Here is a 13,017-nt window from a genome sequence, read left to right as displayed (position 1 = left end):
TTGTTGGATGTAAAGGGATTCAGAATTTAAGGGAAAATCAGGTGGAGGTACAATGAAGTGTACCAGAAGGAAAAATAGTCAGATACAGGGATATATATTATAGCTTGCAGAATGAATACAGAGATGGGATTTAGGGGAGGAGGAAGAATGAAGATGAAGGTCAAGAATGAACAACCCAGTAGCAAATGTGAGTAGAGGAGAGAGTGAAGGATGTGCAAAGGAAGGCAAGAAAGACACTGCCCAGTACAGACTGGAGGAAGAGAGAATAAAAGACATTTCCTCTTTGCAGAGAAGTGTAGAGTTCCACACTACTTGCTGCATTTTTCCAAAGCAATAGGAACTAATTAAAAAGCTCAATCAAACGATACAGAATTGTATCTATGTGTATTTTGTGTGTGTGTGTGCAGTTTCAAGCATTCCTCTTGCCGCTCTTCTTAAATGTGTTGCCAAGATGTAGAATAATTTCTCCTGAGAAAATTTTCTATCTGAATTGCAGGCTAGAGTGATTGCAGGGTACACAAATTTTACCATCTGTATGGCTGTCAATACAGTAAAGTAATGAATTGTTTGAACCCTTCTAGTATGCCTGACCTCCATATCTTTTTTCTTTAAGTTTTTCAATCATAAAAGAAAAGCCACATCACTGTTTTTAAGTCACTAAGCAGTTTAGTGTGAGATGGCCAAGTTACCTCAGTTTTGAAGGCTGTGTAATATACTGATTCAAAAATTAGTCTAACTTTCTCTGACTGTGCTGCTTCTGCATGGACCTTGTCTGCCATAAATGGTTTGGTGAGCTATAAATATCTTGACAAAAAACCCAAGCTACTTAATGCAGGAGAAAGAAAGGCTAGGGTGCAAGTAAGATAGTTTGAAATTTTGAACAACAGAACATCTCTGGCATTTACAGGGCTTATATCTGTAGACTAGTATGTAAACGTAATTAGAGTTATATAGATAACCTAATTTATTAGTAATTTTCCCACTCACAGTTCAGCCACCCACAGTTTAATGACAATACTTACAGACTATTCCACGAGATATTGAAAGAATTTAGAATTTTAATTACCTTTGTTTAGGGTATTGGCTTTCCATAACTAGCAGACAAATTTGGTAGAAAGCAAGTCTTCCAATGCTGCAAGCATGTCTCTAACGCTGTCTTGCACGCTCTGAAATCTTAAACAGAAGACGTGGAGTGAAGGATAATAAAATACCAGACACTGGGGACTTGAGTAAAATCCCCAAGGGTTTAAAGTGCTGGACAGCTGTGTGAAAGCACTTAGTATGTTGGAGGGAGATTTTGTAAGAACCAGTAAGTATAAGTTTTAAAAGAACTAGAGTAAAAAATGAGGCTCCTAAATTTTTAACTGTATTATTAATTGGAAAAATGATTGCCATTCACTTTAGATGGAATGTATTTCAATATCTGTTTTTATTATCTTTAAAGATGCAGTTCTGTATGATGTTAAAATTCTTTACATTTTCTCTCTGTGGTAGAATGGCTTATATTAGACTGCTCCTAAAGTTCTTAAAATTTCTGTTTTAAGAATAACAAGTAATCTGTATGTAGTAAAGGCTATATGGTTACATTTCCTGTCAGGGCAGTTACGTCTTTTCTTTATATCACTGAATTTCACATTTCTTTGAATAGCTGTATTTTCAGGTGGTTCTAACTTTCTATTTTTGTGCATGTATAAATGCATTCCTATATGCAGCTTATGGAAATTGATGACATGGGACTTTTCTTGCACAATGCTTGACTCCTGCTTTTTGACTTTTCTCTTACATTTTCTTTTAGGGAATGTATGTTTAAATTCAGCAGTCAATTAAGATATATGCAGCTTTGTTTATATCTTGCTGCATTAATGGAGATATACCTCTGTCATCACTCAAGATAGTCTGTAATGCTCAAAAGGTTCTATAGAACAGCCTTCAACACCAGTCTCTAAAATTGTTGAGCTTTGGTTTTTGTAAATGTGCTTTTCTAATTTTTTTTCATGTAAAGCTTGACTTTACATGTCTATAGTTAGACAAATATAAAAATGTGTTTCAAGGAATCTGCTGTTCAGCTAGTGAGTGATTTCACCAATCTTGCATTCTCTTCTCTGCTGCCTTTACCTCTGGACTGGTTATCAACTGAACTCTTAGCACTTTAAGGGTTGTTGAACACTTCACTGTTCAATATTTATGCTAGTAATTTTATTCTTGTGCTTTATTTTTCTGTGGTACTATGATTTGATATTTTTACTGTGAACAAGCCTTTAACTTCTTTTTCAGCTTCATCAGTTTTTCCCATTTTAGAACTGAGCAACGTGTATGGAAAAGGCAAAAAGCATTCAAACAAAAATAAATAATTTATATCCTTTGCTAAGTACAGTTGTTTGACATTTCTATTTTAACATAGGTTGTTCAGTTTCCCACTTTGGTGCATTTGGCTTCCTTCTCTTTATTTTTAAGTGGGGAAATTAGTAGTGCTTATTTAGTTCAATGTGAACGAAACAGATGGCAATATAAAAGCTGATGTAAGAGGTGTATCCTGTTTTGGGCCTATTTAAGCAGATATGCTATGTTGAATTTCAGCCTTTTTGTATAAATGGAGCTCATGAGAGAAGTGAAGCACAAGACTGACATCCTGGTACCACTTGAAGACATGCTCTTATTGGCTCCATGGAGCTGGCAGTTTATTTCCAGTGTAACAATCAAGCATGGAAATATAGTTGAAGTGTAAGAAGTAAGACATACTTTTTTTTTTTCTCTCATATACAAGAACACTGGAACTATTTTGGGGCAGATGAGAACCTGGGTCCAGTAGCTGTGAGTATAAGAAGAGAGAAGCCAGAGGAAATCAAAGAAAATGGACCTCAGTACAACTACCGGATCATATTCAGAACTAGTGAGGTAAGCAGTCCAGGGGGATAGTAAAAGAAACTAGAACTGAGCAGGCAAAATCAGGTGCAATATATGGGGTGTATGGGCTTTTCAGCATTGGTAATAGCTTCCTGTATAATCCAGGAACCTCCTGGCAGAATTATGCTACATGTTTATCTGGCACAGAATATATGTAAGTTATTCCGTAGCATCTAGTACAGAGGAAATGCTGAAGGTTAAATCTTGAGAAACTTACAGGAGCTACATCAGCTAGAAGCAAGCAAAGAGGAGGGAAATGGCCTTCTTCACTTTTATATGTGGCAGTGGGTAGACCTGAGAAATGTACTTTTTACTTTGAAATGCTCTATAGTATAGAAAATCTGTAGTAATACTAACTTTTCCAGGTAGTAGTTTCCTGTAAAACTTAAATGTGATGAATTGTTTCAAATAGTCTGATTATTGTTATCAATGAGTGGAATTTTTGTGTATCAGTGTTGGTCTCATGCTAAAAGAAATTCCTTAATGTCCTTGATCTGTACTGAGAATTGGAAAAATAGTATGTCTAGTTGCACTGCTATTGCTCGTCAGTCTCAGTGCATAACTCAATATATGTGCTGTTTTTCCTTTGTATGCATAGCTCATGACATTAAGAGGCTCTGTGTTGGAAGATGCTATCCCTTCTACTGCAAAGCATTGCACAGCGAGGGGACTTCCCCTAAAAGAAGTGCTGGAGTATGTGGTTCCAGAGCTGAATATCCATTGCTTAAGGCTGGCCTTCAACACTCCAAAAGTCACAGAACAGCTTATGAAGCTTGATGAGCAAGGGGTAAGTGCAGAGTTACAGAATTAAACAAATTATCTTAATCTGTCAGATTATTGTCATGAGTTGCAAAATGATCTTTTAGGCTCATATGATTAGAGTAAGTCTGTTGAAATGCCTCATTTAAACTAAAACATGTCATCTGTAGGGAGAGTTATGTTGCGTCTATTTCCCCCAACTTTTGCAGAATGTTTGGGATGTACGAAATCAAGTTCATTTCTCTGGGTGGCCTAAAGTTTTAGATTCATGTTATGGCAGTTGTTAATTTAAATTTCCTGTGAAAGAGACTACAGTATTGTTTTTCAAAGACTGTGGGAAGGAGGGAGTTCTGTTTCTCTTATTGCTATTATACTAAGAAGGTAAGTCTCCCACGGTGCTAAACGTTTCATTGTAATACTGCATTGACTAAACCATGACCAGGGTGCTGCCTGTCTTGTTTTGTTTTGTTGGTGTTCTTTTTTTCTTTCCCCTGGAATAAACTACATGGAAAAATACTCTAAGGATTTCTTCATGCGAGTAATTTTCAATGAGGTAATAGTCTCCTTGTCTTTTAAAGATGGGACCAAGGCTCATTAGCACTACAGCTTTGACTTAGAAAAATGGAAGTCCATGACTCAAGTGAATTTTATGATTATCAACTTCAGTAGTGACATTTTATAGCTGTGTGCATGCCTCAGTCCTCACTGGCAACCTCTCTTTCCATGCCACTTGAGTGTATGGACCCAGGATGGGGACTGGGTCCCTCCCACTGTAAGAAAAGATCATGTTCCATGACCGTCTGATGAACCTGAACGTACGTAATGGGATTTGGATTAATGGGATGCATCCCAGAGTCCTGAAGGAATTGGCTGATGGAGTTGCCAAACCACTCTCCATGGCATTTGAAAAGTGATGGCAGACAGGGGAAATCCCAGGAGCCTGGAAGACGGGAAACATTGTACCCATGTTTAAAAAGGGCAGAAAGGAAGATTCCCTGGGAGCCATCACCCTGTCAGCCTCCCCTCTGTGCCTGGGAAGGTCATGGAACAGATCCTCCTAGAAGCTCTGCTAAGGCACATGGACGACAGGGAGGTGGGTTTGAGACAGCCAGCACAGATTCAGCAAGGGCAAATCCTGACTGACCGACCCAGTGGCCTTCTGCGATGGAGTAACTACATCAGTGGACCAAGGGAGGGGTTACAATATTGTTTTTCTGGACTTCTGTAAAGCTTTGGACATGGTCCCCCACAACATCCTTCTCTCTGAACTGGAGAAAGATGGATTTGATGAGTGGACTGTTAGATGGGTAAGGAATTGGTTGGATGGTCTCATCCAAAGGGTAATGGTCAATGGCTCAGAGTCACAGTGGACATCAGGGATAAGTGGTTTATCTCGGGTTCATAGTGGGATTTAATATCTTCATTAATGACATAGATTGGGTGCACCCTCAGCAAATTAGGAAGCTGAGTGGTGCAGTTGCCATGCCTGAATGATGGGGTGCCACCCAGAGGGATGTGGACAAGCTCAAGAAGTGGCCCTATGGGAATCTCAAGGTTTAAGATGACCAAGGGCAAGATACTGCACCTGGATTCTGCACCTCTGGCATTCACAGGCTGGAGACTGAACAGATTGAGAGCAGCCCTGCTGAGAAGGACTTGGGGGTGCTGCTGGCTGAGAGGCTGAACATGACCCAGCTGTGGGCACTCCCAGCCCAGAGAGCCACACGTGTCCTGGGCTGCATCCAGAGCAGCGTGGGCAGCAGGGGAGGGAGGGGATTCTGCCCCTGTGCTCTGCTCTGCTGAGAGCCCACTGCAGGGCTGCATCAGCTCTGATGCCCCAGCACAGGAAGGACATGGAGCTGCTGGAGTCACTCCAGAGGAGGCCACCAAGATGATTGGAGGGTCAAAGCATCTCTGCTGTGAGCAAAGGCTGAGAGAACTGGAATTGTTCACCCTGTAAGACAAGGCTTGGGGTGACCTAACTGTGGCCTTCCAGTACCTGAAAGGAACCTATAGGAAAGAGGGAGAGAGACTTTTTACAACAGCACAGAGTGACAGGATAGGGGGAAATAACTTCATACTGAAAGAGAGTAGGTTTAGACTAGGTATTATGAAGAAGTTCTTTGCTGTGAGGGTGTTGAGGCACTGGAACAGGTTGCCCAGAGAAGCTGTGGATGCCTTATTACTGGAGGTGTTCAAGGCCAGGTTGAATGTGCTCTGAGTAGTTTGGTCTAGTGAGGGGTGTCCCCGTGCATGGCAGGGGATGGGAGCTGAATGACCTTAAAGAGCACTCTATGATTCCATGGCATCTAACAAAACTGTGAGGTTAAATTATCCTTAGTTCATATCCTATATGTTATTAAGCTCCCATAATATGGCTTTCTAATACTTAAACGTTTGAAAATAATTAAGGGCAAGTGATAGTTGAATTTTTGTTATCTGAATCAAATATTTTCTGTTTCTGTGGTAATGAAACAGTTTGACACTTCTAGCAAAAAAGATAAGTACACTCTGTGCTAATTAGAAGCTGCATTTTTTTCAAATCTAAGCTAACAAAAATTGGGTAGCAGCTGCTCTACTAATTAAGTACACAGAATGTTAATCACTTTTTCTTGCTGAGTGTCACACTGTTTCATTACAGCATGAGCAGGTGCCTGTTTGATATAGCAGATAAAATGTTTTGTAAATTTAAGGGTTAAGATTATAAAGTCACCTTAGCCTGACTTAGCCACTAAATTTCACCCAGGAAATCCCTTCACTGAGCCAAATTTGTATGCATCAGTTTTCATTAGAATAAGATGTCTTCTTTATATTTGAGAGAGGTCTTGAAGCAGTTGGTTGTTTTCATGTTTAAGAATTTACACTTCTTTATTTAAATTTATCTGCCTTCAGCTTTAAGACTTCTCATATTTTTCTCTGCTACATTTTAAAAGTCTTTTTGGTGTGAGATTTTTTCCAGCAAAGGTTTTTGTATGCAGTGATTATATCATCTGTTGGTCTTGTTTATGATAAACTAAACAGATTGCACTTTTCGAGTCTTTCACTGCAACATATTTTCTCTGCATTTCATATCACTCTTATGCCTGAGCTCTGTCTCTTCTCTTTCAATATCTGCATATGTCATTCAATGCTAGAATGGGAATATTTTTCTTGCCCTAGTTTTGTACTGGTGGTGTCTGTGAAAGTTTCTCCTTCCTTACTTCCTCTTGGATTGCTAGAGTGGTAACATCTGCTGTTCGTACATATGGTCCACACTGCTTGTCACCTAGCTGTTCTTTTATTTGATTTATTAAAATGCATTCATTTGAATAGTTCTGTGTTAAACAGCAATCCAATAATTTCCTAGGGCTGCACTGCCTTCTTTGCTAATCACCTTCTACTAATCTTAGTCTTGAATGCAGAGCTCATGGTAGTTTACTGTAAGTTTGCTTTCAAATATGATTTAAAAATTTGAATATTAGGGCAATTACTGATTTATTGCAGTTGAAGCTAATCTTTATGGCAATTCCTCATTCATAGAAATACTGCCAAATGTCACTTGGTTCTTAATATAATTCCTGGTTCATAATATAAAGTTGCTGACTGGTTAAATCCAAGCTATACTTTTGGCTGTCTTTACTGTGTGCTAGATAAATACTTAAAGTGTACTTTTCTTATGTATATAAATATGTAAATACTTTCAGATTATTAAAATGAAGTTGTTACTTTAGTAGTTTTACCACAACAGAATTCATGCTTCAACTTCTTTTTTAGCTTTTTCTTGTAGTTAATACACTTCTAAGGACTGTAGGTTTATCAGAAGGAGGTCTAATAATGGGGACTGCATGCTTTCTCCAGATCTGCTCTTTTTCAGAAATGCCAATTTGTGTTGTCCTTAAGGAAACTTTTTTCCACAAATTAGCAAATCTAAGAACCCAGCTAGAAGGCATATCCTGCTCTTTGCGTAGTCCTTGTTTAGTTTCTCAGGCTGACATTTTCAAAGCAATAAAGCACGGTTGTTTGCTTGCTCATTGGTGCTGCAGATCCCATTTATATTTATGCCCTTGAGAATACTTCCTGCACCTAAAGTTGAAGCTTTAGTGCAAGTGTGCTTCATGAAATAATTTTCTTTGTCCTAACTTCTTTAAGTGAAATTACTAGAAGCTGTTGTAGTTGGCAGTACAGCTAAGGTGTTGTGGCTCCATGAAGCACTTAGATCCATCCTGTTTCTGTGGGACTGGAGAAGGCACGTGTGGGCAGCAGATGCCTGAATGGTCCAAGACAGGACCTGCTGCTGATGGTGTGGAGAGCGATGGCAGTTGTTCCAGCAGGAACGGCGGCACTGCCACCTCTCACCACCTTTCCTCGCTCCCCTCCTCTCCTCCCTCACCACGGGTCAGCAGGAGGCACTGGAGCAGATTGCCAAGCTGGGCATGTCCCATCGCTGAAGGTACTAAAGTAAAGTTGGATGTGAATTTGAGCAAGTCTGGTCTAGTAGAGCAGACCTGGTCTAGTAGAAAGTGTCCCTGCTGCCCATGTCAGGACTTTAGAAACTGGATGATCCTTAAGGTCCCTTCCAACCCGAACCAGTTGAAGATTTTGTGCTGGACTCGAGTTTTGTCATAAGAAATCTGGACATTTTTAGAAGATGCAAATCAGTGTGTCAGATGGTAAAATAAGGGATATTCTGTAGTGGGGAAAAATAAGCCTAGAAGTGTGACTTACTATAAGCAGGAGTAAACAAGCCTGGTTATCCTTACTCTTCTTTTTCCCTCCTTGTTTTCCTGATACTAATACTTTATCCCCATCATCATTCATCCTTGGTAGTAAAGGAAGAGTACAGTAAAATAGCAATTTCCAGAGTTTTTAAATTTTAAAATTTACTTTCTTCAGAGACAGAGTAGGACCACTTCTGAGGGCCTTTAAATTATCCCACCATAAATATAATAGGTTAAAAATAGTGAATTTCAGTTTCATTATGTGTCCACATGCTCCTAGCAAGTTGAAAATCCTTTGCCTCATGGCTTGGGATGGAATCTGCTGAGAGCAAATTACAGTATATTCAGATAACTTCGCTTCCAGTGCCCTTGCAGATAAATGTTTTCACTTCCCACTAACCTGTAGCCTAAACTTGTAAATCTCATGCTTGTTCTGATAGCTTTTCTTAGAACTTCATTCTGGCATATGTGGTTAATGTTTATTTGAAGTAGAGCCTCTGCACAAATTCATGTGTAGGAGGAAAGATTATTTACCAGGCAATAAGGATGCATTTCTACTGGATGAATTACATACATAAACTCCAAGACTCTCCCTTGTGCTCTTTCAATCAGAGTTCTGGCCTGTGAAATTGGTTTTTGAGACAGCAGTAAATGGCTGTGGATGCTGCTTTCTTCCCTTCTGTGACTTTTCTGTCTCTAATCCAGATGTAAATGATGACAGTGTGCTCCTTCTTTTTGTGTGTGTATCAATTTGGAATTGGTAGAAACAGTTTGCTTTGAGGAATCACAATTATAATTGGGTAAAAATTACTTCATTTACATCTTCAGTTTCTGCTGTATTAGGACCATCAACTACCAAATTAGAGGGAAAATGGAAATGAAAAGCACAAGTGTATTTAAAGATCTGTGCTAGTAAATAGTACCTTCAAAGTATAACCAGCGTTTTTCAATTTTGTTGGGTTTTTTTGTTATTATCATTATATTTAAGTCAGGGAGCAGGACCCACTGAAAGTCATGGAGGCTTTCATCATTGCTAACAGGTGAATGTGCTAACAGGTGAATAATTTTTATCTTCTCTTTGAAATGAGAGAGATTTCATTTGGTCACTCATTTAAGAAGCAAGCACATGATGTGCCCTACCCTTCTGTCTGGAAGGCTTAGCATAGGATGGCAGCTGTGGTACCAGTGAGTGAGTGTCAAGTTCCTGGCATTTCTCAGCCAGCACTTCCCACGTGGCTCAGTGTTGGACATTCACTTGCGAGCTGCAGTGTTGCCCTCCTGGAAATAAGCAACGTTCATGTTTGTTTCACTTCAGAAAGCATTTTGACATCTTCAGATTAAATCTGCCATCCTTGAGGCAAATACAGTAGAAAAAAAATGAGAGTATTTGGAATTAGTCTAACTTTTGAAATTAGACTGACTATTAGGTATCTTTTCATTTGTGAATTATGGATTTATGAAAAGGTGGGAAGTGAATTGGGTGTGTAAGTTGCTTCATCACTTGGAATACACATAAAATTTTAATCTTTTTTCTTTTGCAGTTAAGTTACCAACTTAAGGTGGGTATCATGTACTGTAAAGCTGGGCAAAGCACAGAAGAGGAAATGTATAATAATGAATCAGCAGGTCCAGCCTTTGAGGAGTTTCTTCAGCTCTTGGGAGAGCGAGTTCGACTCAAGGGATTTGACAAGTACCGTGCTCAGCTGGATACAAAAAGTAAGACTTCTTCATTCTTTTTTCCCCCCTTAAGTGAATAAAATGCTTTATGTGGTTACTAACTGCCTTTTGAAGAGTCCTTAAAAATAACATCTTTGTTGTAGGAAGGCAGTTGCTTAATACAAGTGAAAGCGGAGCATGTGTAATTTAACTGTACTCATATGGTCTCTCAACTCTGATAATAATTGGATTTTTGCACTAATTTGGTATGAAATTGTCAATAAAGCTACAACAAGAAGTCAGTAATTATGGAATGATTATTAGCATTGCAAATCTATCATCAGTGTGTTGTCTTAAGGCTAATCAATACAGTTGGTATGTCTTTTTTTTTAAATTATGCGCTTATAGAGAGTCTCAAATGTTTTTCAAATGCATCTATATCACTCCACCTTGAAAAGTTGATATACTGCTTTTCTGATGTCTGTTGCATGCAGTTTTTCTTCTAGTCAGTTTTGTCTTAGTCATCCTGTCAAATGTATTCCTCCCTCTGTGCTTTTTCTTTTTTGAGTTATGGAAATTAAACTGGATTTGGCAGCTATGTTATCAGCTCTAACTGTAAAACATATTGCAACAAAATGCAGTGGTGAGATGATCTTGGGTGACCGTAACTATAAGAGAAACTCCCTGCATTTGGAATCAGTCATGTGAAATACCTGTTTATCAGCTAGCACATGCTGCATTCAGTTTGTATATCTGTTTGACTTACTTGGGGAAATTTTGTATTGTGTTCCTTTTCTTGGAGTACTGGAGCTAACCAGTTCCTGTGGAGATCTTTTGCTATTTTGCTTACTTGTAGCAAAGGAAATGAAATAAGGAGTTTGATTCATGAAAGCTGAAAAACATTCATCAGCTTCAGTGCAGCAGAAGCTGTGGTCTTGTCATGGGTCTCCTGGCACAAATAGAGTACTTCGCTGTGCTTTAATACTCCATCATTCTATATTCTGTCCTTAATTCCTACAGCAATTGCATTGCCATCTCCTCAGACTGTTCTTGACCAGTCTAGTTGTCAATCCTCAGAGGGTTCTAAAGCTTCCTTTGGTTTTGAACCTGAATTAATACCTATTTTGCACTTATTTAACATTGAGCCTGGTTTTTTTTACTTGCAATACTTATATTGCCTCTGTTGTAGTACCTCCCTTGAGAGCATTTCATAGACCCATGGAACGGCTTGGGTTGGAAGGGATCTGAAAGATCATCTCATTCATTTCAACCCCCCAGCCATGGGCAGGGACACCTTCCACTAGAGCAGGTTGCTGAAAGATCCATCCAACCTGGCCATGAATACTTCCAGGGATGGGGCATTCACAGCTTCTCTGGGCAACCTGTTCCAGTGCCTCACCACCCTCCCAGTTAAGAATTTCTTCCCAATATCTAATATAAACCTGTCCTTCTTCAGCTTAAAATCATTCCCCCTTGTCCTATTGCTACATGTCCTTGAGAGAAGTCCCTCATCAGCTCTCTTGTAGGAAATACTTAAAATTCTCAAGGTGAGTTTTCTTCTTGCACAGCTCTGAACTGTCATTTTATTGGTTATAAAGATGAGCTAGGTCAAAAATCAAATGGGTATGGAAAACAGAGAAAACATTTATTTAGCTTCTAGTTTTGTATTGTGACTTTTGTTACTTTCAGTTGTTAAAGCAAGATTGTCTCTTCCCTTTCTTCCAGGTTAGTTAGGATGTGAAAAAAAGGAAAATAACCCATATTTTGGTGTCAGTCCACACACTCTGGTTTCTAGTATGTGTAAATGCTGTATGATTGATTCATTGTGTAAATTCTGTATGATTGATTCATCTGCACAAATATACCCAAGAAAGCTGTAAATGTCTTTTAAGTACTTCTTTTGCATTTTCTTCTGAACAGCAAAATTTTCCAGAGGTGTTTTGAATTCCTTGTTGTTGCTTCTGACTCGAGGAAAGAATATTGTCAGGCTTTGAGTTCATGGACTACAATTTAGCACCTGTTGAATGGAACCTTTAAGTTGACTGACTCTCTCCTGGTTTTGAGAGTAATCTTCTTGTAATGGTGGTTTCTCCTCCAAGCTGAGAGCTGGCATATATTTTTCACATTGCCCAGTAGACCCACTCAACTCCATTCTGTATCTAAAAATACAAAAAGTCTTTATGTGAACACTTCAGTATTACCATAGAGGACAGGAAATCCTCTAAGTGGAAACTGCTGCTTTATTGAAGGATTTCCTACATTTTCTTTCAGTCGAGGTTTACAGTCTCACATATGTAGAACCTTATCAGCCAGAACTGCTTAGGAACTCTTAAGTTGTCTGAAATCTTTCAGGTTAGATTGCCTGCAGGATTACTGAGAAAACATGACTACGTGTGAGCATGCATGAGTTCTTAATGAGTAGGTCTGGACAGCAGCAAATGTGAACAATAGCAGCAAACATTTCTAATTCAATCTTGATGGTGGTATTTTCTCCTTTCTGCCAGTGTGCAAAGCACAGATGGTAATGCTGAAAGCGAAGGTGCTTTGGGGGCACAGCACTCAGCTCTTTGGATAGCTGCATTTGGAAACACTTACAGCATATTCTACACAGGAAATGGGGGGAAAAAGCCACTTAGTGGCATGGGAAATGCTAAAGACCAGAGATGGTCACAAGAGCTGCATCTCAGGTGTGGGGAATATATATATATAGAGCAGAATACAGCCAGGCAATACATTTTCAGTAGCTACCCTAAGTAATCAGTTGGTCCTTTTTTGTTGGCCTTAACACAGAGACCTGCAAAGGAGGGGGTTGTGGTTTTTTATGGTGACTTAGGTTTATGGGTTTTGTTGCAACAGCTAGGTCTGCAGCTAGGAACTGAGCTTCTCCTTCTTCCAGCTCTGTGCTCTTTTGTTGCTAGAGAGCCTTGTCTTGAAATAGTTTTTGGAGTCTCACTACTCAGGAAGTTTTCCTGCCCCAGGACTGTGTTCAGTGGCAGCACAG

General features: G+C 39.2%; 1 protein-coding gene across 3 annotated transcripts in view; it reads left to right on the top strand.

The window, feature by feature from the left end:
* Positions 1-13,017, top strand: part of SIPA1L1 (signal induced proliferation associated 1 like 1) — a 199,687-nt gene that overhangs the window by 137,240 nt on the left and 49,430 nt on the right. For all 3 annotated transcript variants that reach the window (XM_041397930.1, XM_041397913.1, XM_041397923.1), the window contains 3 exons: positions 2,765-2,895; positions 3,503-3,691; positions 9,902-10,076. In XM_041397930.1, coding sequence (XP_041253864.1) covers positions 2,765-2,895; positions 3,503-3,691; positions 9,902-10,076 — 495 coding nt within the window. The remainder of the gene's footprint in view (positions 1-2,764; positions 2,896-3,502; positions 3,692-9,901; positions 10,077-13,017) is intronic.

This window comes from Onychostruthus taczanowskii, unplaced genomic scaffold (assembly GCF_017590055.1).
Source record: "Onychostruthus taczanowskii isolate IOZ18803 unplaced genomic scaffold, ASM1759005v1 scaffold1, whole genome shotgun sequence".
Taxonomy (NCBI): Eukaryota; Metazoa; Chordata; class Aves; order Passeriformes; family Passeridae; genus Onychostruthus; species Onychostruthus taczanowskii.
This window is presented reverse-complemented; position numbering and strand designations above follow the sequence as displayed.